This window comes from Haliotis asinina, chromosome 7 (genome assembly GCF_037392515.1).
Source record: "Haliotis asinina isolate JCU_RB_2024 chromosome 7, JCU_Hal_asi_v2, whole genome shotgun sequence".
Taxonomy (NCBI): domain Eukaryota; kingdom Metazoa; phylum Mollusca; class Gastropoda; order Lepetellida; family Haliotidae; genus Haliotis; species Haliotis asinina.
Genome location: NC_090286.1, coordinates 16,707,773 through 16,734,387, shown reverse-complemented (window position 1 = coordinate 16,734,387; position 26,615 = coordinate 16,707,773). Strand labels below are relative to the sequence as shown.

Sequence of the window (26,615 nt, the reverse complement as noted above, 5' to 3'; positions counted from 1 at the left end):
CTATATTTATGCTTTAATTGATGATATTCTTGTTTATATTGTAAGTCATTTGTTTCTGATTTTTTAAAAAATGTTAATGTTAGGTCAACTTGTGGCCTAACCAACTGCCAAGGAGGAGAAGAAAGAAGACGGGAAGGCGATATACTTTCCAGCTCAATACCGGCAGAAGAAATAAATGGTTTAATTCTGTGCCCAAGAGGTGGAACAAGAGAAGACTTTTTGTTATACAAATCCTCATAAAGGGGATTGAACACACAGTTATAGGCAGGGTTAGATTCATCAGAATATAATTTAGTAGTGTATTGTAAAGACAATTTTATACGACGTTGAGTAAGAGATGGTTCATCGGCCTCAACGTAGAGACTATCAATAGGTGAAGTTCTGAAAGACCCAAGGCAAAGTCTTAAGCCTTGATGGTGGACAGAATCAAGAAGTTTAAGGTTGCTGTTGCAGGCTCCACCATATACGATGGAACCATAATCGAGTTTCGAACATATGAGTGATCGATACAGGTGTAAGAGGGTTGCTTGATCCCCTCCCCACTTTGAGTTGGAAACAACTTTCAACAAGTCAAGAGCCTTCAAGCATTTAGTTTTAAGGGACTTGATATGAGGCAGAAATGTTAAATGGGAGTCAAAGATTAGGCCCAAGAACTTGGCCTCCTTTACAACTTTGATGGGAGTGCCATCTAGAGATAGTTCAGGGTCCTTATGTGGTTTATATTTTCTGCAAAAATGTATACAGTTAGTTTTGGATTTAGAAAATTTAAAGCCGTTTTCAAGACACCATTTATTTATTTTGTTTAAACACAACTGCAGTTGTCGTTCAATAGTATGCATATTTTTCCCACGACAAGAAATATTAAAATCATCCACAAATAACGATCCATCAATTGAATCGTTTAAAACTTTTGATAAACTGTTTATCTTTATGCTAAAAAGTGTGACAGACAAAATACTGCCTTGTGGAACACCCTGATCCTGATTGTAGTGATCAGACAGGGTAGAACCCACTCGAACTTGAAACTGTCTGTCCTTTAAAAAATTTGCTATAAATTGAGGTAAACGACCTCGCAAGCCGTAGTCATGTAGGTCTCTTAAAATACCATATTTCCAGGTTGTGTCATATGTTTTTTCTAGATCAAAAAAGATAGACACAGCATGTTGTTTATTAATTAGTGCATTTTTAACAAATGATTCTAAACGCACTAAGTGATCGACAGTACTTCTGTTTTTACGGAAACCACACTGTATATCAGTTATAAGGTTATTTGTTTCCAAGTACCAAACTAGTCGATTGTTTATCATGCGTTCCATGGTCTTGCAAACACAACTAGTTAATGAAATCGGACGATAATTGGATGGATCCGTATGATCACGTCCAGGTTTAGGTATGGGTACTACTATGGCGTCACGCCATGAGGGAGGAAAGTTACCCGATGTCCAAATATCATCAAAAATATTGAGAAGAGTTTCTAGGCAGGATTCTGGTAAGTGCTTCAGGAGTTGATAATGTATGTTATCAGCTCCAGTAGCAGTGTCATGAGCTTGATCAAGAGCAGTATGGAGTTCATGAATAGAAAACGTTTCATTATAATCTTCCCCATTATCAGAATTGAAATTAATAGTTTTCTTTTCTTGTTGTTTTTGATATTGCTGGAATTTTGGTACATAATTTGAAGAGGAAGAGTGTTTAGCAAGGGTTTCACCTAGTTTATTAGCAATATCTGATTTATCAGTAAGCAATTGATCTCCATGTTTGAGATGATGGACAGTAGATTTAGTACCTTTACCTTTGATTTTCTGGACCATGTTCCATACCTTGGACATGGGTGTCCGAGAAATTATTTTGGACACATAATTTTGCCAAGATTGGCGTTTGTTTTGTTTAAAAGTACGCCGCGCTTTAGCATCTAAAATTTTAAATTTATTTAAATTATGTACCATAGGATGGCGACGGAAATAATGTTCTGCCTTTTTCCTTGCCTTCCTAGCTTGTTTGCACTCATCGTTGAACCATGGTTTTCTTATGTGTGGAACTACAGAGGAATTTGGTATACACTCATCAGCTATGGAATTCAGTTCATCAGTAAAACATTTAATAGCATCAGGAACGTCAATAAAAAGTTTGGGTTTAAGTTTTTCAGCACACAGTGTTTCATATAAAGTCCAGTTAGCCTTTGTAAAATTCCGCCTTGATGATGGAGGAACATCAGATGGAGTTACAGCTTTTAATATAGTAGGAAAATGGTCACTTCCACAGAGGTCATCGTGGACTGACCATTCAAATTCATTTAATAGTTCTGAATTTGTAAGTGACAAGTCGAGAGCAGAATAAGTCCCTGTACCAGGGTGTAAATATGTGTTGGAACCATCATTATAAATACATAAATCATTGTCAGAACAAAAGTCCTCCAACAATTTACCTCTAGTGTTTGTATTTACACTACCCCAGAGTGGGTTGTGGCCATTTAAATCTCCCATTATAATACAGGGCTTCGGGAGCTGATCATATAGAGCTTGAAGATCGGTTTTGGCAAAAGCCGAAGATGGTGAAATATAAAGAGAGCATAGCGTAAATGCTACATGTAAAATAATTCTCACTGCAACAGCCTGCATATTAGTATTAAGTGAAACAGGGCTTTGAATAACGTTTTGTTTGACTAGAATGGATGATCCGCCAGTGGCCCTATCACCCAGAGGTGAAAAACAATGATATGCATTAAAATGGCGAAGGTCAAATGCATCTGTTTGTTTTAAATATGTCTCTTGGAGACATAACGCTGAAGGTGTGAAATCTTGGACTAATAGCTGTAATTCATGTATATTAGTCCTCAAACCTCTGCAGTTCCATTGTACAATATTATTGGAATAAACTATCTTTTGGGGGGATTTTTTTGGGATCTACCCCGCACTCTTTTGGAGGGCGACAAGCTATGTGCCCTAGAATGGACGTTTTCAGGAACGTCCATATCTTCAAGAGACCCATATTTATTAAACAATTGAATTTTATTTTGTGACCCCTTAGGAGCTCTGCCACTTTGTTGTTTTGAAGCATCAGACTTAGGTTTGGGTTTAGTTTTAACAATTTGTTGTCTATCAGCTGTTGAATGAGACTCAGAGCGTGACTGTGAAGATGACTTATGATCAGAGGACTTTGATGTAGTAGGAAGTGATTCCTCAGTCTGGGATGATATAGCAGGGTATAAAACCTGTGGGGAGTCGGAACTGACCCAAGTCAAGGTAGTTTGGCATCCTGTGGATGATTTTGTTATTTTAGAGTTGGATTCAGATGATGATTTTGCTACTGTAGCATAACTTTCTAGAAGGTCAGATCTCTTCACCAGTTTCTTTGCCTCAGAAAAAGAGATATTTTGGGTGAACTTTATTTTGTTAATCGCCATTTGCTCTTTCCATATTGGACACTGTTTTGACGAAGATGAATGGTCGCCAGAGCAGTTAGTGCATTTTTTAAAGTTACTGTCACAATCTTCTGTTGTGTGTGTCTTCTCACCACAGTGAGCACACACAACAGACAATGTGCAGGTAGATACACCGTGTCCATATTTCTGACATTTAAAACACCTGAGCGGGTTGGGGATGTAGGTTTCAACTTGGATATTGCAGTAACCCGCCTTTACTGATTTGGGAGCATTTGGCAATGAAAAAGAAAACAGATAGGTATTTGTTTGGATTGTTTCATTGTTTTTTCGGGTGGAAAAGCGCTTCACATACAGCACACCTTGATCCTTCATTTCGCATGCTATATCAAGCTCAGACATGTCAGCAAACAACCGATCACGATCTCTGACGATACCTTTACTTGTGTTCAAGGTCTTGTGAGCAGAGACCGTGACCGGAATGCCCACAAAAGATTCAATGTTCATCAGATTGGTTGTCTGCTGTTTCTTGCCACACTCTATTAGCAATGCACCCGAACGCAAGCGTCTAATGTTCTTGACATCCCCAGCAATACCTTGAATGCCCTTAGATACTGCGAAAGGGTTCAACTTCAATGGTGTCTTGTCCGGAGTCTCAATAACGAGGAAACGTGGCCAATACTCAATCGATAGAGACGGTCTATGAGAAGTATCAACGGGATCAATTTCAAGTGGACGTTTGGTTTTTTGGGGGGGTATTTCATAAGCCATGATTGGTGTCATATGATTCATCATCCGAGCTCCCCACCCACCACGGAGTATCACAAGGACAATGCTAAAGCAAGCGGGCCTCCAGCTTGCAGCACCAAGGATACCCGGATGATATACTCCAGCAGAAGAATTAAGAGATTAATAATTCTACCAGATTGGCCCATGAGCCACCGCCTTCTGGCATAGGACTCTAGGCAAATTACAGAACAACATACTTCAAATTCAAAATGTTTTAGATTATAAAGCCAAGTCCAAAGTTACAACGATTCCAAATGATATATGTGCACTGATAAATATAATAATGCCCCATGCACAGGGCTTGGCATGACCAGCCGATTGGTCGAACCGGGCCTATTCGACCACCCGTCTAGGCGAAGTCAGGGCCGAAGTGGTGTATTGAGCAACAGGAACACGGTTGCAAGCTCCTATTGCTCTCAACCACCAGGATCCCCTCCTCCGCCGACACAGGGCTGCAACCCACAGCAAACGGGTTGGTGGACCAAATATCCCCCCGGGTCCACTACGGGGATGTCGGCGAGCTCTTGGCATTACCCAGCACCCACCACGAGGAGGTGGCTCGCCACGGGTGCCGACATAACAGGATGAATCCTGATGCAATAATTGGTGGAAAATAATATCTAAAAGTACTGTTTTACCAACTGAAATATATCAAAGCATTGTGCAACTTTACTCTGTGGATTTGCTTTAAAAATGTATATAATCAAGACTAAGGTAATAACGACTCTAAGTAATGACCCTCACAAAAATGGTAACTGGGAGTTGCATGTGCATAGAATGAGGAGAAAAAAGCATATCACTTCACACACATCTCCAGTGAGTTTACTTGAAACTAGTGTCTAAACTATGGATGACTAGGTGATAATCATGATTGTTTAGTATAATGTGAAATTGGTATAATCACATTTGAGTGAAAAGTGTACCGTCATTAACATGGTAAGAACAATGAGGTTAAATACACATGCCAGTTTGCTGTGATCGCCATTTGGCAAAACAAGAGTCATCACAAGATGACATATCCCCCCGGCCCCCACTCATTTGAAAGGACAAATCATCTGCCAGTTACTTAATGTTTTTTAGACTAAGTTTGAATTGTTTCCATCGAAATCATGAAAAATATAAATGCCATATATCTGTAAACAGCAAAAGGCACAAAGATCTGTCTCATACATCTGCCAAGATCTGTTGAAAGATATGAAATGGTTTTCAAGTTGTGCTCTGGAAACGAAGCCCATTCTTCTATGTTCCATCCCACATATCTGCCAAGTTTTGCAGAAAAATATCAAACAGTTTTTGAGTTCTGCTCCGCAAACGAAGCCCATCTCTCCATTTTGAGACTAAGTCCGAAATATTTCCATTGAAACAGAAAATAAATAGAAAAAGGCATCACTTTAGGTTCTGATTGACGTTCTGAGTTTTGCAGAAAAATATTGAACAGTTTTTCAGTTCGGAAACAAAGCCCATCCCTCTCACTTTTGAGAAAAGTCTGAAACGCTTCCATGGAAACCGAGAAACTAATATATCACAAAAACCTGTAAATAACTAAAAAGTCCATCTCTCCATTTTGAGACTAAGTCCGAAATGTTTCAATTGAAACTGAGAAAATAATATATCACAAAAACCTAAAAAGGCACCATTTTAGATTCTGATTGATGTTCTGAGTTTTGCAGAAAAATATTGAACGGTTTTTGAATTCTGCTCCAGAAAAATGAAGCCCATCCCTATCACTTTTGAGAAAACCAATATATCACAAAAACCTGTAAATAACAAAAGACACCATTTTAGTTTCTGCCAAGTTTTGCAGAAAAATAAAGAACAGATTTTGAGTTCTGCTCCAGGAACGAAGCCCATCCCTCCATTTTGACACTAAACCCGAAACGTTTCCATGGAAACAGAGAAATTAATATATCACAAACATGAGTCATCACAAGATGACATATCCCCCCGGCCCCCACATATTTGAAAGGACAAATCATCTGACAGTTACTTAATGTCTTTTTAGAAATGAAGCCCATCCATCCATTTCGAGACTAAGTCCGAATTGTTTCCATGGAAACCAGGAAAAATAAATATGCCAAAACTTTATAAATAGCAAAAGGCATGACTTTGTAGTCTCAAATATCTGCCAAGTTTTGCAGAAAAATATCAAACAGTTTTTGAGTTCTGCTCTGGAAACGAAGCTAATCCCTCCATTTTGAGACTAGTCCGAAATGTTTCCATGGAATCCAAGAATACCATAAATCACAAAAACCTGTAAACAGCAAAAGACACCACTTTAGGTTCTGATTGATATATCTACAAAGTTTTGCAGAAAAATATTGAACAGTTTTTGAGTTCTGCTCTGGAAACGAAACCCATCCCTCCATTTTGTCAGAATCGTTTCCATGGAAACCCAGAAAATTATAAATCACAAAAATCTGTAAATAGCTAAAGGAACCATGCTGGGGTCTCCCCTACATATCTGCCAAGTTTTGCAGAAGGATATTTAGAAGCTTTTGAGTTGTGCTCCGGAAACGAAACACACTTCTCACTTCTGAGACTCAGTCCGTAATGTTTCTATGGAAACCAAGAAAATAAGAAATCCCCAAAACCTGTACACAGCAAAAGGCACCACTTCAAGTTCTGATTGATATATATACCAAGTTTTGCAGAAAAATAAAGAACAGTTTTTGAGTTATGGTCCGAAAAATAAGCCCATCCCTCCATTTTGAGACTATGTCCTACACGTTTCCATGGAAACCGAGAAAATAATAAATCCCCAAAACCTGTACATAGCAAAAGGCAACCCTTTAGGTTCTGATTGACATATCTACCACGTTTTTCACAAATTTATTTAATATTTTTTTAGTTCTGCAAACCCCACCATTAGACTAACACCAAAATGTTCCTTGAAAAAACAAAAAAAAATAAACATGCCAAAGCTCTGTAAATAGCAAAAGGCACAACTATAGGTTGAGATTATTATATCTATCAAGTTTGGTCTAAAAATACTGAACGGTTTGTGAGTAGTGCTCCGGTAATGATTACGGACGGACGAACAGACAGACGAGGCGTTGACTATATCCCCCCACATTACATGCCGGGGGGTAATAATGCAGAGAGAAGTTATAATTATCAGTATATGCTAGCTGGTGGTGTTGTTATGATTGTATCCTTTTCTTGTTTTTCAGTTCAAATTTGGAAATTTTAACTATAAATTGTATATTTATATACTTATCCTATCTCACGATTTGCACTTCTCTCTCTTGCTTCGACACTGAGTGGAACGAATTAGAACTTTCCTGTAGGCCTCTCTTGTCCATATGCCCGTGTTCCCCAGGCTGCTCTCCTTACAGGACTGGTCCCTTAGCCCATGCAGAGCATGCAGCATGCTCCCCTATCTACCCACGTGACTACCTCAGAGAGATCATTCTTTCTTGGAGCCCACGTCTAAATCTGTGTAGTGGGGAGGCTGGGTGGGCATACATCGCGTGAGATAGGATAAGTATATAAATATAGTTAAAATTTCCAAATTTTTAAACTTATCCTATCTCACGATTTGCACTTATCCCACGGTTGGACGGCGGGTAGTAGATTATGTCTCAAAGCACTGACAGTATAGGCAGTATAGTATATTACTGTATAGGCTAATGACAACCGTAGGTAGCAATGAACAAGAGAGGTCGCATCCAACTAGCATAGAACCTATCCTAGTGGTGGGTTCTCCTGAACCCCTTGGCTTACTAGGCGCCATCGCTCTCAAGGAGTGGGTACTCCTGAGCAATGTGGTGTTCGGCCGCAACCCTCGCATAAGCAAGGAGACGCAACTAGGCGAGTCATGTCACTTCGTTGCGATTTATCAGAGTACCCCCGTAATTAAAGTCTTATGACTAGTAATCGGGCCCGTACCTGCTTCGAGACAGCCCCCCAGACCCCATCACAAAGAGGGGAAAAGGAAACTGAATCGGAAAGCTCACAAGTTTAACGTTCAGTACCAAAGCAACACCACATGGCTTCCACTACTTACCACAGTAAGACCACAAAGGTGTGCTAAGGAACTTAGGAGCTATGAACGCTACGAAATCCGTAAAGGAAATCGGGAAGGACTCACTACACTGATGTGATTGCTCCGAGGAGTAGAGGTCAGCAAGCGAGATTGTTGAACTCTTCTACATCGAAAAAACAGGATCTAGCTACTGTATATCCGTATAGACACTAATAGCAATCACCCAATAAATTGAGTAAAGAGTTCAATTCCCAGAAGAATTCAGAACAAAACTCAGAAACAAAGTTCAAAATTTTATTCAGTATGTACACGAGAAAGAAAGCATAAACGCACTCTTCCTCATCTGCGTTGACGGGCCAATGACAGCAGCTGGGCCAAGACAAGGGGTCCGAACTGGTGAAGACCTTGGACATCAGTGACCGACAAATCCCTCAGATAATGCGAAGAAAACACTGTATCAGAGCGCCAAAAGCAACCCTCCATGATGGACGTCAAGGAACAGTTGCTGTGTAGAGCCATCGTAGAGGCTGTTGGGGGTGGCAGTGCAGCAAAAGCATACGCCCTCAGTATAGTAGCACGCATCCAAAAAGATAAGGTTGTCCGTGAAACCTCAGCCTTGGATGTAGATGACAGCGGGATGAATAGCCTCTTACGAAGACCGTAGAGCTCTGACAGGGCAGAGAGATGAATCTTCCACATCATCAGGCCCAAGAATCGTTGACAAAGGAGGGATAGTAAAACGTCTATCTGGTTGTCTTGGTAACTGGTTTGTTGCGACAAAGTCCCAACGCAATCCCAGAAATACTCTGCCATGCCGTTTTCGTTCAAACTGCACACGATTCACATCAAGTGCATGCAACTCTGAAATACGAGCCGCAGTAGCCAATGCTGCTAAAAAGAAAGTTTTGAACGTTATCTGTTCAAACGCCTTATCATGTAATGGTTCATAGTCAGTGGACACTAAATGACGGAGGACAACTGACAAATCCAATGCAGGAGGTCTGAACTTCCTGGACTGGTCAGCAAGCCTGAACGAGCGAAGCAGAGACTGGAGCTCGGGAGTAGTAGACCTTTGTTCCAGTAGTTGTAGCAAGAACCAAATTAATGGCAGCCAAACAGGTGGACAATGTAGTACCTTTAAGCTTCCTCATAGTTCGTAAATGCTGTAGAAATTCTGCAACGACTTGAGGTGATGCAGTGGTGGGAGAAATTATTCCCCTAATACCACAATAATGTTCACATTTCTTCCATTTATTGTCATACAATGATCGAGTTGAAGTCCTGTGTGCAGAAGTTATAGCTGCAGCTACTCTGTGAGAGTAACCCTTGGCTCTCAGAGATTTCTGTAAATGCGCCATACGTGCAGATCCAGGGTCTGAGGTGACCCGTGGTACACGTCTGAATGAGGATGACGAAGTAAGTCGTTGCGGGCGGGTAGCGGTACTGGATTCGGTTCTGCTAATTGCTTTAGATCGACGAACCAACTTCTTGCTGGCCAAAAGGGTGCAACCAAGACCAGACGAATCTTGCTGGTTGTAAGTAACTTCTGAACAACTTTGGGAAGTAGAGCCGGGGGAGGAAACGCGTAGGCGTTCAGTCCCTCCCAAGATATTGCTATTGCTTCGTCGTCCCACGCCTGAGGATCCGGAATAGGTGATACGAACCTTGGAAGCTGATGGTTGTACCGAGTGGCGAATAGATCTACTTCTGTTTGAGATATGGGGTAGATCATTGACTGAAACATCAGAGGTAGTAACATCCACTCTGTTGGTGACGGCCGTTTGGGACGAGACAAGGCGTCGGCTATGACATTCCTCACTCCGGGAATGTGTCGGGCTCTTGCCACAATGTGAAGAGAATCGATTAGGTGGTAAAACTGACCCTGTCGAGCCTTGATGGTTGATGTACCATACCACTGTTGAATTGTCAGATTGAATCAGTAGATGGGACGACTGGAGTTCTGCTGCCCAATGTTGAATGGCTAGAATGACCGCACTGAATTCCAACTCGTTGATGTGAAGGGTCTTTTCTGCGGATGACCACTGCCCGGCCACTCAATGATGGAGAAAGTGGGCACCCCAACCCTCGAGGGATGCGTCGACGAACAGGTGAAAAGTCGGTGTGAATGGCACCATAGAGACTACGGTGCAAACATTCTGTTCGTTGAACCACCAACGAAGAACTGGCCGTAGCTGCTCTTGAAGACGAATCATCGCCTTGGGGTTGTTGTTCCGGATGAATTGGCACAAAAACATTTGGAGAGGGCGAAGTTGTAGTTGGCCCCTGTAAGTCAGTGCTTGTGCCGACGTTAACAACCCTAGTAACTCTTGCAATTGGCGTAGGGTTCTGGGTGAATTCAGTGCTAGGGGTAGACTGCGCCGAATCTTGTCCCATCTGTCCTGAGGTACAAATAACATGCCCTGAATGTTGCGTGTCCAATATCGCCCCTATGAATTGTAATCTCCGAGTCGGTATTAATTCCGACTTCTCGTAATTCAGGAGCCACCCTAATTGCATTAGCAACTTGATGGTGAACTGCCTGTGGAGATGAAGGACAACTGGATCCTGCTGAGCTTAAACACAGTCGTCGATGTAGCTCTCGAAAGTGATTCCCCGACAATGCAGGTAGCTTGTTATCGGTTTGGTTACCCGAGTAAAAAGCCATGGGGCCGTAGTTTGTTTGAATTCTTTTTTGGGACCAGAAATATTGGGGAGTAGAACCCTGGAGTAACAATGAGTGGGTGGAGCTGTTGGTCAGTATATCCGTGATCAACAGCTACAGCAACGGCATCCACTGCCGAAATAGCACAATTGATAAAGGGTAGTGTGCGACGAATAGTCATATCCATATGTGCCAATTCCCTATCTTCCACAAAGAAAGGTGAAGCAGCGCGTTTGCCACATAGGGTAGAAATATCCTCGTCAACTGATGGAGACGAAGCCAATCCAGAAAACCCATGGCCGTGAGCAATGGATGGCATAAACTTGGGTGAAGACAAACCATCCTTCACGCGTTTCAATTTCTTAAACGCATCATCTAATGAACTTTTCATTTGCAGAATGCACGGTCGTGGTGCCAAGGTAATGGTCGACAGGTCATAAGACACATTAAGGTCATCCGGAGATCTGCTCACCGACAGCTGAAGCTTTTCAACAATCCAGGCAAGTACATGCGAAGGTTCTACAAAATCAAAACTACCCTCTGGGGTAGAAATATCCGAATTATTTGGAGAGCGGGATGAGGGTTGATGAGATACACCAGTGGAAGACAGGTTACCAGTTGATGCAACTGGAACTGAACTTGACGTAGTTGAAGGTTGACATTGATTCCAAGCTACTGTAATAGCCCGAAGCATTGTATTTAAATTTGGCCCTTGAGAGGAATCCTGATTAGGATTCCATGATTCAGGCAGAATTGTCGCCCCCGTCATATGATCCGAATCAGTTTGACGTGAAGGAGAGCGACGGTCAATGGAACTATACCGGCATCTGGATGGGGAGCGAACTGGTGAAATCAAACGAACCATAGCATGTTGACTAGTCGGGGAGACAGAAGGATGGGATGACCTAACTCCATCTGGCGATCTGGATCAATTAGTAGAGCCTGGCCTACCATCCCGATGGGATGATCTTGAGCTAGCAGGTGAACCTGAACGCTGAAGTGATCTAGTCAGGGAAACAACCCCAGAACGCTGATGCGAATCACATAAGTGGCATGAATCGGGATGAGCTGACGAATCAAATTGATGAGGCAAACCAGTTCGTGTACTTGAAATCAATTCGATTCCATCACTCACTTTGTCTAGAAGCCGTGGTTCGAGAAACTGCCTCAGTATGATTAAGTGAAGCCGAACGGTGCACTGAACTGGTGAACCCGTTCACGCAAACCTGTACATGGTGAATTGAAACGGCCATGTGAATTGATTCTATCTGGTGAATTGATTCGACCATGTGAACTGATTCGATCTGGTGAATTGATTCGGCCTGGTGAATTGATTCGATCTGGTGAATTGATTCGGCCTGGTGAATCAGTTTGGCGACATGAATCCAAACGGGAGGAAGTTCCGATGCCACCATTTGAATCAATACGTGGTTTAGTATGATCAATAGAAACAGACTGACGACCAACGCCACTCTGCTATGGTGAACATGACCGCTCAGTCGATCTACGAGATGGATTCGCCTTGAATGACTTGGAGAAACGGAATTATTTGGTAATGCAGGTGATGCAGATCGGTGAACCGAAGCGACTGTTCACACGTTTTGAGATGAACCAGAGGCCCTAGAAACCAAGAGAGTAGACCGCAGATCGGAGGAGACAGTAGATACTAAAGGTTTATCCATAACAACTACCCTAGAGCCGGCCTGAGACGTTGAGCCAGGTGAAGAATGCGTCCCCAAAAGCTTCCGAACATCTTCCCAAAGGTAAGAATCTCGGAGAGCGGGGATTTCAAACGACGAGGGGTGAGGGTAGGACGATCCTGGCGTGGTTTCTTGGTAGGAGTGGGGCCTTGGTCAGCAGATGCATTCCTAGCTCTATCTGCAATCCTACGAGCACAAACCCTCTTATAAGCCTTGAAATCTTCTGTTGATAAACCTGCACACTTCTCACAACGTTTCTCCCAAGAACATTGACCCACACAATCAACACACGATATGTGTAGGTCCAAAGTCGAAAACATAGTTTTACACTGAGCGCAAAACTTACTCTTCTTGTTTGGAGGATCTGTTTTCCTCATAATACAAAACAACTCAAACTCTATACAAGAACTAAGATACGTCCACTCTGTCGTGCGACAAGAAGAAGAATGATCTCTCTGAGGTAGTCACGTGGGTAGATAGGGGAGCATGCTGCATGCTCTGCATGGGCTAAGGGACCAGTCCTGTAAGGAGAGCAGCCTGGGGAACACGGGCATATGGACAAGAGAGGCCTACAGGAAAGTTCTAATTCGTTTCACTCAGCGTCGAAGCAAGAGAGAGAAGTGCAAATCGTGAGATAGGATAAGTTTAAAAATTGACAGTTCTTACCAATATCAGTGTGTTTTCTGATGAAAAAGCATATCAACCGAAGGTACCTAAAAGGTTCCATATGATATTCATGAAAATGGAAATGTATGTGCCGATTGTGACAACCCTAACAATGAAAGTGACATAAATCACAAAAACCACAAAAACAGTTTGGCAGACTGACGAGAGACCCATTAGTGCTGATACAGTGTGTTGACATTTGCATGACAGAAACCTCTGCTACAGAACATTCATGGTCCTGTCCTCACAACTTAATACCACCAAATGGAACTGTAATGGACAGACAGCTCAGCATTGAAACTGACACTATTGAAAATGAAAGCTGATATTGTGTTTCAACAAAGGATGACTGACTGGTATGGTGAAACATGGGGAATGGTTTTCAGAAGCTTGTATTGTTGAAAGACGGGTAGTCCTAGCATCATGGTATATCAGTAAATACGAAGCAGAGAGTTGGCCTGGTGGTGTTCTAGAATGAAACGGCATGACAGCTGTTCACTATATCAACCAAGTCATAAGACCCCAAGTTGTGCCACATTTTGAGCCTCATAGAAATCACATCTTCCAGCCTGACAATGCTCATGCGCACACTGGACTTCAAAGACAACACTGCATCCACATTCTACAATGATCTGCAATAAGTCTGGACTTAAGTCCAATAGAAGATCTTTAGGATGAGATTCAAAGAAGACTGACTGACCTCCTATCAAGGCTGAGAAATCTGGCTGAACTCAATCAGGCATTTCACAGTGTACAGACCCAAGTGGCTATGGCCTTCATCAACTTGCTTAGTCATTCCATGTACAGATGATGCAAAGTCGTCAATCAATGCCCATGAAGGTCACCATGATACACATTGTCAGGTATCTTAGTAGTACCATTTTTGGTGAATTTGTTTGTGTGATCTCTAAATGTTTTTCCCGAAAATGTGTTAACCATAACTGTCAAGTTTGAATGTGATCATTCAATTTGATTGTCAATTAGAGCAAATTAAAGTGTGTGGTATTGATATTATTTGGTCAATACCTGTGGTTCTGCAGTATTGTTTTGTTCATGACAGAAGCCATTAGTCCCTTCTGAATGAGATCCACTCGGTCAGAAAATGTCTCAAACATGTCAACTTCCATCATGTCCAGTACAGCTGGTTTCCCAAACCTGAAAAATATGCACAAGTAGCACTGAAAAAACATTCCTACTTCTTCATAACATCTTCAAATGAAGATGACAAGTACCCTTTCTACACAGTCCATGCATGAAATCCTCTGAAGTGATCCTTGATTGCCAAGTGTATTCATCTCCATATTAATAAGATAGATATAAATACTGTCATTGTATAATCCCCTGCATAGCTATGTTTTGACCCATACTGGAATGGCTATTCAACAAAATAAAATCTCACGAACAAGAAAAGAACAGTGATGTAGTTGATAGAGCTAACCATTATTAAATGAAAATAAAATCTACCAGATAACACTTGATAAGCAAGAGCTAACTTGCCATATGCTCTAGTTGTAGGGGGCGGAGGGGTATCTTAGTGGTTAAAGCATTTCCTCCCCACACTCACATGGGTACAATGTGTGAGTCCCATTTCTGGTGTCCCCCTTCATGATATTGGTGGCATATTGCTAAAAGCAGCATGAAACCAAACTCACTCACTCATTCTAGTTGTAAATGAGAAACTAGGTAAAGTTAATGATGGATGACAGACCTGATAGCACCAAGCAGGGCCATTCTGATGCGGTGAGGCTCCATATCAGCAGGGCGCAGAGCATTCACATAATTTGTGTCTCGGTAACGCAGGAAAACTGCAGCTTGACCACTGGTATCAATTATGAGAGGCCATCTAGAAAGTATACAAAGAACAGATAGTAATTATCATAATAATGGTATATAAAACACATAATTCAAATACAATGTTTATATACTTACTTGACACTTTAGCTTCCCTATCTTACCTGAACAGAGAGTGCTGGAATGGGGAGACAGTGCAAAAATAAATAAGCAATTTTCTGAATAAAAGTGATATTTTATGCTTATCCTGACTGATGCTTATTACACTTATCTCCTCCTTCTTTATGGTCCAGGCCCGATTATTTACAAACCACCGCCACATAGCTGGAATATTGTTGAATGTGGCTTAAAACTAAACTCATTCACTCACTCCTTCTACTTTATGAAAATAGTGGAACACTTGAAATCCCTTTGAAGTTCCCTTCTTGAAGCAGATGCACAAACACACTCACCCATGAGCAGCCTCACTATTTCTTCCTATTATCAGCCTCATCACTTGCCATGCTTGTCATTCTCCTGGACTTTAAAGCCCAATATATGAAACTATGGAGAGATCCCACATGCCATAAGAGCGATGTGTGGGAGGGCTTGATGCCATGAGTCAGCATAAGTATAAAATATCAATTTTATTCAGAAAATTACAAATTTTTCCTTATCCTGACTCATGCTTATTATTCTTACAAAATTTGATGAAATCAGTGGGTCAGGTCACAATTGGATTCTTCTGACTGTCTTAGAAGTATGTCCAATATTTCATGATCTATGACGGCAATTCATCAGTTCTGTTCTTCCAGTATTAATCTGTTACTCTGGGCTAAACACCAGTCAAACTTCTCTTCTTGTGAAATAACTGCTGATGTGTGTGGATATATTGATCAGTTAGCATCCTAATAGTATCCAATACAACTTTATGTGTGGACCCTCCACGTGTATAAGAATGTCCTTTACAAGTTTAGGGTTAGATGCTTGATTGGCATTTTAGAAGATGCCATTTGATGAACAGAGAGATTTTTCTGGATTACATCTTTTTTATTCTGGAGTAAAAGGTTTCATGGTGATTAATTCTGGTACTTTCGTCACCTTGATCCCCATTTTCATGGTGAAAACAGAGCTGAGAGTCGCCAGGTAAGTCGATAATGTGGAACTTTTGAGTCCTTGAATATGCCTCAAGTATGTCATAGGTGACATTGGTAATCCGCCACTTGAGGATGTTAAACTTTTGCTGTTGTAAAGCTTTTCTGTTTGACATATGACTCAAATCGCATTCATATGTCATTATATAATGTGTGAGGTGATCTGCATAGATCTTTGGTGATCTTGAAGAATATCATCATTTCTTCAAGTACACTATAGATGATCCAAAGGTGCAATTGGAACGATGACAGATTCCCATGAGCTTGATTGGTGTGCACAAATAAATTCCTCCATCCTGATAGTTTTAGAGATAGTTGTCCTAGTTCCTCTATGCCCATGCAAGTGGATCGGGTACTGGAGATACAAATATTGGTATATATTTGCTGGACCTTGTTGCAAATAGGTCTATTTGCAGAGATCTGAATGCTTGACTCCCTAGCCAAAAGGCTTTGTGATGAAACATCCACTCTTTTGAGATGGTTGTAGGGGACGTTACGTTCATTGCTCTTGGAATGTGACATGCCTTTATGTACAAGTTTAGCTCATCGACGACGTCAAAGAGTTGAAAGGTTAGCTGTAGTTGCATGTGAGATCTTGTTGATTCTTGCTTGCTTATGTAGAACACTACAATGGAGTTGTCAATGTGGACCATCAGAAGTTTGTTCCTCAATGCTGTTTACCAATGTTGTACTGCGTCATCATCTGTGTTGTAGCCAAATGATCCTCATGAAAGCCTGTGCAGGCAGTGATTCCCTTGCTAGCACTCTAGTTTTTCTGTAACTTTGCTGTTTGGCTTGTCCTGGAGATACATAAGCATGTGTATATGTAGATGACTGAGCAGAAGTGTGTGAAACCTTCTGCTGCTAATACTGACTGTCCTCCTGCCAGCTGTGTCAGTGTTCTTCAACATGCAATGCAAGTGAACATTACCCGGAAGGGCTGGAAGGAGTTTTTTTCATGCAGTTTCCAACCATAAATGGAATGAAGAAAATTGCAAGTGATATCGGATGAAAGATTGTGTCTGTCTTCATGAACAGCTAAATCTATCCAGAGTAAATCAAAACAAAGCAGTATGTTCTAAGGTAAAACAAATTACATGTATATAATATTTAAATAATGGCATGTGTAATTTTATATGGAATGTTCACTGTTATAACATGAAAACAAAGCAATAATATATCTGGGGAATTCATGTATAACCATTTTTTGCAAACACATTTCCATCTCATTTTATTTCCATATGATTCCTCTCAATAATATTTTATGCCTAATACGTAATTAGACATAGATAGCGGGAAAATGGAGATGTACTTCTGTTGGCCTTATCTAATAACATTTTTGTTTATTCCAACATTTCGTTGGTGGGAAAGGACTGACCACAGAATTTCCTAACCCAATGCCTGCAAATGGAGCTTGCCCTAAGCCAGTCAGGAAACCACCCCTGAAATGCCAAAACCCTTTCACTCCCAACATATCAGAGAAGAAACAGAGGTCATGTCTTGTAGAGAATACTGACGTGTGTATTTAAAATATGTACAAATCAAACTAGATACGTTTTTCAAATTTAATAATCCTAAAAACACATATACTGTAGATCTAACTCATAATTGTGGGATAACTGTTTGTATTTTTGGAAATGTAAGCATGCAAATATATTTTAAATAACTTCAATGAAATTTTAGGCTTCAATGCTATTTCTGTGACTTTCATGTCTCTTTTCAGAGTACCCAGAGATTCCATTATCCTCTCATTCAATGTCATCCTTTTTTCTGCGTCTTTAGATGTATGTTTATTTTCAGTATGTAGTGTAGTCTGTTCTCAGAGAGAATAATGACTTGTATATGTTTCACAAATTACACAGATCGGAGTAGAGTCATACCTGTTTCTTAATCATGGAAAAACCCATGTAAATAATGTTCTTAATGACAATAAATAATAAAATCATAGTCACATGAAACATTATACATGTACATTCCTATTTTTCAGATTCCCTTTCTTTTTCTTTCCTTCTCAATGTCAAACTTTTCATTTCCACTTCGTTTTCTGTTATCTGTTTTCTATTGTCTTCTTTTTGAATTTGTAACTGAATTTCAAGTTTCTTTAATTCCAATTGATCTGAACATTCGTCCTCAATCATTTCCTAAACTTCATGTCCAAAAACTTCCTCATCAATGTAGTGATTCAACACAATTTTCAAAATCTGAAATATCCTCACTGCAGGTTTGGCATCAAGCTTGAGATGTGAAGATATTTGCAATAAATCTGATTTACACAATTGACTGATTATCTCAGAGTCAGGGGACAACACAAACGTCTCAAGTTCAAACATCATTTTGCTGGTTCCACAATTGACAGTGCAAAAATTTGAAACAAATTTCACAATAGGTCACAAATGTCAAATGATTTAAATCCTGGAGAAGCCCCTAATTTTTTTAAAGTTGAGAATTTGCCATGACAAAGGTATAAGAAATCCCCTCAGAACCAGCAAAACATAACACTGACAAGTGTAAACTATTCCATATTATGTATTTAGCAGACAAAAGCAAGATACAAAGATTCACAAATGTAATTTTCTGAATAAAATTGATATTTTATGCTTATCCTGACTTATTCTAATTTGCTTATCTCTTCTTCCCTGGTGAAGATAGTGGAACACCTGAAATCCCTTGAAGTTCCCTTCTAAAAAGAAGTGGACGTAAAATACATTCACCCATGTGTAGCCTCCCTTTTCCCCTGCCTAGGTCATGTGACCGTCCATGCTTGTTACTCTCTCCTTGTATATTGCCCGCCACGTGAATATAGGAATTCAGCGTGCCTGTGCGGGGCAGCTGGGAGGGCTTTTGTCATGAGTCAGGATAAGTATAAAATATCAATTTTATTCAGAAAATTACATATTTTTCCTTATCCTGACTCATGCTAATTGCTTACGGAAACGGCGGTGGGTCAGGCCACACTGGATTCTGCTGGCTTTCAAAAATACGTCCAAAAATCCCCTGCCCCCCCCAAACGGAAACTTGTAATGGCGATAATATGGTCCTGCTCTTCTAATAGTCATTGTAGATTCTGGGGGGATCACATCCAGTCAAACTTGTCTCCAGCTGAAGATTTCGTTGACTGGAATGTGTGACATCGAAAGTAACCAGCATCCTGCTAGTTTCTGATGGAACTAATTGTCAAGATATTGTAATCATGACTAGTTGCTACCCTTCTTCATGTACAAGTATCTACATTACGAGTACAGGGTCCTAATCACTCATGCTAGTCCATTTAAGACGCATGCATGGACTTTCCGCCTTCCAGAAGTCACGTGATAAAACAGGTGAATGAACTTTAATGCCTTCGGGGGAACTGTTAGTTGCTGAGCAATGACAAGTGGTCCAAACTGATGAATGCCAGAGACGTCCTCCGTGGCTATGTCGCGTAGATACTGGTTGATAAACACCATGTTTGACTTCAAAAAGCAGCCCTCCATTATAGTTGAAAGCGAGCAATTTCCATGTAGCGCTAGTGTACATACAGGCCAAGGCTCTAACTTCGTGTTTGTTGGAACCTCGCAGAGGATCCAATCCTGCTGCTTTTTAAACCCTCAATATAACAGCTCTGATCCACACTGAGATAGTGTTGCAGGATACTTCCATAGGTGTCTCAGTGGATATAGGGATAAACAGACACTTGAAACGTTGCCTTCTAGACTTAGTATGTGCAATGTATATCTTCAATGCTCTGACTAGACATAACAATAAATCAAATAAATAAAGATTGAAGAAAGTGCCGTTATATGAAATTGCCTATCTGCTTGGCCTGGCAATTAATTTTTCACAATAAAATCCCATCATAAGCTCCATGGGCTGTCTGTTGATGATTTGCCTAAAAACCTGGGTGGTTAAAGTCTAGAGCATGAATTTCTGACATTCGTGCAGCTGTAGCCGAGGCAAGTAAAAACAGTGTCTTCTGAGTTAGAAGTTCAATTGAGGTCCGATGAAGCGGCTCATACGCATCACTTGTGAGATGTTGAAGTACGATGTTTAGATCCCATGCTGGAACTCTAAATCTACGCTGTTGATCTTCAAACTTGAAAGAGCGTAGTAAGGCAAGTAACTAAGGTACTTTAGTCAACTTGATTCCTGTTTCTATGGTGACAACTGAGCTGAGAGCTGCCAAATATGTAGATAATGTAGAACCTTTCAGACCTCTGGAATGTCATAGATATTCTGCTATCTGTGGATATGTTGCCTTCATCGCCGTGAAGCCTTTCTTCTCGGCGTATGTCTCAAACCGCTTCTATTTGTCGTCATAAAGGGTGCGAGCGGATTTCCGTAAGGCTAAAGTAACTGCTTTCACTGTTCTCACCGAACATCCTCTGTGTTTTAAACAAATTTTAATTTTCTCGATGACTTTTGGTAGCATCACTGGAGGGGGAAAAGCGAATGTGTTTAGTCCTTCACAAGGGATGCCGAGAGAGTCTGTTGCCCAGGCTAATGGATCCAGTACTGGTGATACAAACGTTGTTGTCTGTTTGTTGAACCTTGTTGCAAATAAGTCCATTTGCGGCGATCAAAATATCTGGCTGATTAGTTGAAACACCTCTCGATGCAGCATCCACTCTGTTGGTGATAGAAAAAAGGACGGGATAAGGCATGCGCCATAATGTTGCAGGCTCCTGGTATGTGACATGCTTTTATTTGGAGATTCACACTGTTGACTAGATCGAAGAGTTGAAATGTCAAGTGTAGAAGAGATGACAATCTCGTTGACCACTGTTTGTTTATGTAAAAGGCCACTGTTGTGTTGTCTGTGTGTATCATCAGTAACTTGTCTTTCAACGTTGGCGACCAGTGATGGATTGCATGAATGACCACTTTCATCTCCAACTGGTTGATATGGAAAGCTGGCTCTCCTTTGGTCCACATCCCTGCTGCTACTTCGTTATCTAGATGGGCTTTCCATCCTTGCAGCGATGCATCTACCAAGAGATGGTTGTTGAATGCCAGCTCTAACATGTAAGTTCCTGCACAGGTATTGACTGGCAAGTCTACCATAACAAGTATGCCCTCAAGATGTCCAGCATCGTAAACCGGTCAGGACGTGAAACTGCCTCAGGAACAGTTGTCATAGACGCAGTAGTAGGCATCTTCGTCTGGTCATATCCTAAGGTGACGTGATCAGATCAAGTAGATATTGTCATTGATGTAGTGATATTGGAGAGAGTAGAACTTGTTCTAATCATTGGCTTGATCTTTGACCCATTGATCCTCAGGGACAGCGATGTATTTCAAAGTAGTGATGAATCAAATCCCGAGGAGTAGTAGCCTGATAGTGAAGCCCAACTGTAGACTGAGTTGACTTCTCTTATGATTAGCTCGTATGCATCATTCTTCGTCTTCAGATCATCCACGCTGTTCATTATGAACAAGTTGACATTCCAAGGAAGTCTATTTACAGCTGGCTGGCTGTCTGATCACAAAATGTTATTCACTGCTGTAAGCCTCCTGATAAGCAGCGTTGAGTCTGCTGTTAGAAGATCTCTATGTTGCCCGAGGAAACAAATGATGCTGTAGACTGCTAATCTAGTGTGTAACAACATCTTTCCCTTGTTGAAAAAACTGTAAGTCGAATGTAGACGACTTCTTGACACTGGAATAATAAAATCATATTCTGGGCAGGGCGTTTTCTCTCGGGGACCAATCAGATTGTAGACGTGTCGTCACCGGCTTTGTTTGCAGGACATTGTCTCTGGGGGACCAATCAGAGTGTAGACATGATGTCACCGGTGTAGCAGACAAATGATCATTGTGAAATCGTGTTCAAACGGTGACACCCTTGCTAGCATTTAGGCTTGTCCGTAACCATGCTGTTTGGCGAACACGTGTCTAGATGAGTAAAGTGCGGGAAAAAAACTTCTGCCGCTTGAAGCTGATGTAGACAAATTGTCTTCCAGGTAGATGTGTCGGAATTTCTCCACCGAAGATAATACCGTCATCTCTTGTGAAGGTGTAGTTTGCAGTGGTATGTTCCAGTCGTCTCGAAGAATCTTCATGACGTATTCATCGTTGAGAATTCCACACTTCTCCAGCAGAGCTCAAGACGCACTTGTTTCCTCCATGGGAGCGTCGAAAAGAAGATGTCCTCTCTCCACGCGTATTGAACTTTTTATCTCTTGCTCTTTGAACTCGCGGGTGTAACATAGATTTTTCTGCCTAAGTAGTGATGTCAGAGTGTCGATAGACTTGATCATCATAACTTTTCTGGAGTCTTGAGCAACTGTCCTAGCTACCTCTTCAATCTTCAAATCGAAGAGAGTTGGTGCTGACCATGGAACTTAATACAAAGGCTTGGTAAAGTTCTCACCCCATGACACTGCTGATCCTTCTTCTGAGTTACCAATGCTGACAGGATCATTCTTTGCTCCTCATTATCTGGTTTACTGAACATTGCAATGAGAGTTTTGTTGATGGCTCTCGAACAAGCCAGTCCAAAGAAAGTATGCCTTGTAGTGGTGTTGAGCTGTTCAAGCCCCTTGTCATCTACCTTGTAAGATTTATTGTGGGCTGGACTGATAATCTTATAAGCTTCATCCACATCCAGTGCTCTGACAAATGGCTCCATATGTTATAGAGGGAAGCGACGCGCATGAAGGCACCTGGGTCGAATTGCTGCAATGCTTGCAACGATGGTTGAGCTGTAAAGTTGCCTGCTGTTGACGAAGTCTGCGTTGTCTGACGATTTTCCTCCGCGTTGAGACATGTTGAAGATGGCGTTGGGGTAAATCTAGATGATGCCGTCCAATGACTGCGTTGGTTGATATCTACCTTGTTGTGTAGAATCAACGGTGGTTCGTTGAAGATAAGTTGAATTTCTGCATTGCAGAATGATGACTCGGTGATAATTTCGAAGAAGATGATTTCATTTTTGACGACCTAGACTTCTTCGGTTGTCTCAATTGAAGAAATACGTGCTTAATAAGACATAATCATGACAAATTTGATAACATATAATGCATATACAAATCCAAATACCATATATGAGAAGAATTTAGTTTAAAGACTAAAATAAAGAACTTCTTGCTGTATCGGGACCCTTAGGTGCCTCCAGCCACCCACATCGGGGGATAAGGAGAGAGTGACAAGCATGGACGGTCACATGACCTAGGCACGGGAAAAGGGAGGCTACACATGGGTGAGTGTATTTTACGTCCACTTCTTTTTAGAAGGGAACTTCAAGGGATTTCAGGTGTTCCACTACCTTTGCCAGGGAAGAGGAGAAAAGCAATTAGCATGAGTCAGAATAATGAAAAATTAGAGGTTTCTGGTACAATGCAACTGTGTCAAACCTAAAGTAATGGGTCACAAATATCATGTCAACTCACCAAAGTCTTGGTTTTCTGTGACAGTGAAAAACAGTTCTACTAGATGTTGTGCATCAAGCGGCCTGTCTTGGATGTAGGCTGATGTTAATAATCAGACAAATAGGCAGACAGATGTAGATAGGCTGAATCAAGGCACAACTCCAGTATAAGTCTGTGTGCATGTCGTCAATACAACAACAAGCCTTACATATACACGGTCACTGATCCTTGAGCATTCCTGCGAAGTATGGAACCTTCACCCTCAGTTTCATTTATCAACATTAAAAACACACCAAAGGGAGGCAACTCTAAAGCACTACCTCATGTGTGCCGCTAGAACACTATTACCAGTGATACAAAGTGTGACCCAATAACAACTATCACTTAATAACAATACAAATTACAGAAAATACACTCTTGTAACAGTATTGGTTTGGCTGTGCACCAAGAGAGATAAAGTACTACTCTATTAGGACTGTTAGGAACACTAGCGAGGACAAAGGGGCACCTCATCAACCTTTTTCACCACTGAACCTCTTAACTTCTTGAATAAATGTTTACAAAATAAAAAGAACCCCATGACTTTGTCTTATGAGACCACACCTACTAGGACTCCTTGCGGCAAGAGCAGGTTGTTGACGGGAGAAAAACAAATGATCAAAAACTCACGTCCACAGGGTTTAATAGTGTGTTTTGCGTTGGCAGACGTTGACATTAATCATTAGCCAATGGATGACAGTTTTTGATCATTTGTTTTTCTTGTGTCTACATTTGTATGGAAAACTTTGAGGATGACAATGATGATGTTGATGTCTACTGTGTGAGGTCGTATTGCTACACCACCCATCCAACCTTCCATGGTGACACTGTATTCAACATCAGCAAGGTATCGTGATTATATGTTGATTTTGTTGTGCAACATGAATGACGTATTTGCACAATAGAACTGGTGACATTCATAAAGGCAGTGAGAACGGTTCTATTGATCATAACTTTAAAGGTGTCCAGGGTGCGTTGATAGAACGCAAGACAAGAAGTGATGGTGTTCCATCATTCTTCTCGGCTAAGAACTGTTACTGAAAAAGCTAAAATTGAACATTTATATTTGTTGAAACGTAAAGCTGCTGCTTCACTTTCAACTGTTGTTAAATGTAGAAATAAGCTTGATGAGTTGATGAAAAGTGTTAACAACTTGCATTTATTCAACGCTGCTTTTGATACATTTAACCAGTTGTATTTTAGATACCTCACCTGTGCTGAGCTCTATTGCAGAGTTAGAACCAGCTGAGGTGCACGGTGTGCAGCAGATGGTAGACACCAGGGTGAACTCTATGGTGGCATTCATGGACTTGACCCAGCACTGGATCCAATCCACTGAATGGGACTTGGAGGCAGAAATTCAGAATGAGTCGGTATCTGCTACAGGTTCATGTAAAAGTAAGAAGTCTAAATTTTCCACATCACGTACTAGTGACAGTAAGGGAGTATCTTCTCATATATGTGAAAAGGCTAAGCTTGCAGGTCTACTCGCAGAGAGGACTATGTTGCATAAGAAGTTTGAAATGGAGAAGATGATGCAGCAGACCTAGAAGGAGACTGAAGACATGAGGTTGGACATCGCTATTGCCAAGTCTGCCGCCCGTGAGCAAGTATTTGTTGAAACTAAAGGTTAGGACTTTGGAACGCTTGATCTACAAGCATGTGAGTTGAAACCAAAGCATATGGTCTCAAAATGTCATTAAAGGTGTCATTAATATTCCATGTCCAATACTTCTCTCAGTGAGAAAAAGCCTAAAGACCCCATATCCACGGGAAGTGTTAACACTGGCAAATATGACGCTCACACTGAGAGGCACTCTTCTCCATGTAAAGGACTCAACAGGAAAGTTCTGAACCCTGATGCTAGGAATTTTCTGCCAGCATCTCAAAGATCTCATACTCATGTAACTCAAGAGAACAAGAGGTATAACCATCCAGATCAAGATGTTAATTGTAGTCATCTTTTTGTTGTGACTCAGAAACAGATGGTCAGCACAATGTTTCTTACCCAGCCAGAAGTTCCTACAAGCTTGGCTGGACAGTGAACGGACCACTTTAACTTGCCTATAACCTCCAGAGCAATACAGTAGTCTGCAACAGAATAGTTCTTCAAGAAATGATGAAAGGCAGTGAGTGTTTTAAACCTGAGAATGTTCTCTTAACTGTTTGAGCTGGATTTCAATGAGCATAATTCAAGTGAAGAACCTGGTCAGCGAGGATATTCTGTCAAAGATCAATGCTTCGTAGGTGGCACTGATAAGAATATGAAGTTTCTTGATGGTCAATTTCAGATTCCACTACCATTTCGCAAAACTGATGTGATGCCATGTAACAGACAGCAAGTTGTTAAACATATTTTGTGGTAAAGAAAAAAGATATTAAAGAATGAAATTTATCACAGAGACTATGTTACCTTCATGAACACTATTTTGTTAAAAGGATACGCTTGTGAGGTTCCCAAGAGTGAATGTTGTGGTCGACCTGGTCATATCTAATATTTGCCTCATCATGGGGTGTATCATGCTCATAAACCCAACAAGATCTGGGTAGTGTTTGATTGCAGTGCCAAGTTCCTGACCTCACCAACTCATTGATTGGAGTGTTCAACAGATTCCGCAAAATAAGACATTGCTTTCATGGGAGACATTGAAGCAATGTTTCATCAAGTACGAGTACCAAAGATGCAACAAGATTTCCTGCAATTTCTTTGTGGCCTGATGGTGACTTGAAGGAATACAGAATGACTTATCACATCTTTGGCACTATTTCTTCCCCAAGTATCACCAATTATGCTCTGAAAGCATCTGGACGTAAGTATGAGGGCATGTATGATTCTGATGTTGCCTATACAATAGATAGTAAATTTTATGTAGATGACTGTCTTAAGTCTGTTCAGAATGAAGAGACTACTGTCACGCTGATCTCACAGTTGCAATCAGCATGTGCTGAAGGGTGATTAAATCTCACAAGTTCACGAGTCACAGTAAGCATTTTTTGTCTTCCCTTCCTCCAGGGCATTGTTCTAAAGATATCCAAGCCATAGATCTTAGCTGCGATGACATTATCATGAAATAATAATTCATACCAAAATTCATTGTTAAAGGCCACATGCAATGTAAATTACA

At 41.0% G+C, this 26,615-nt stretch overlaps 1 protein-coding gene across 1 annotated transcript in view; it reads right to left on the bottom strand.

The window, feature by feature from the left end:
• The window catches only part of LOC137291841 (IQ motif and ankyrin repeat domain-containing protein 1-like), a 282,934-nt gene that overhangs the window by 40,745 nt on the left and 215,574 nt on the right, over positions 1 to 26,615 (bottom strand). Inside the window, exons 12-13 of the mRNA XM_067823385.1 lie at positions 14,890 to 15,024; positions 14,208 to 14,336 (exon numbers count right to left, since the gene is read on the bottom strand). Of these exons, the coding sequence (XP_067679486.1) occupies positions 14,208 to 14,336; positions 14,890 to 15,024 (264 nt within the window). The remainder of the gene's footprint in view (positions 1 to 14,207; positions 14,337 to 14,889; positions 15,025 to 26,615) is intronic.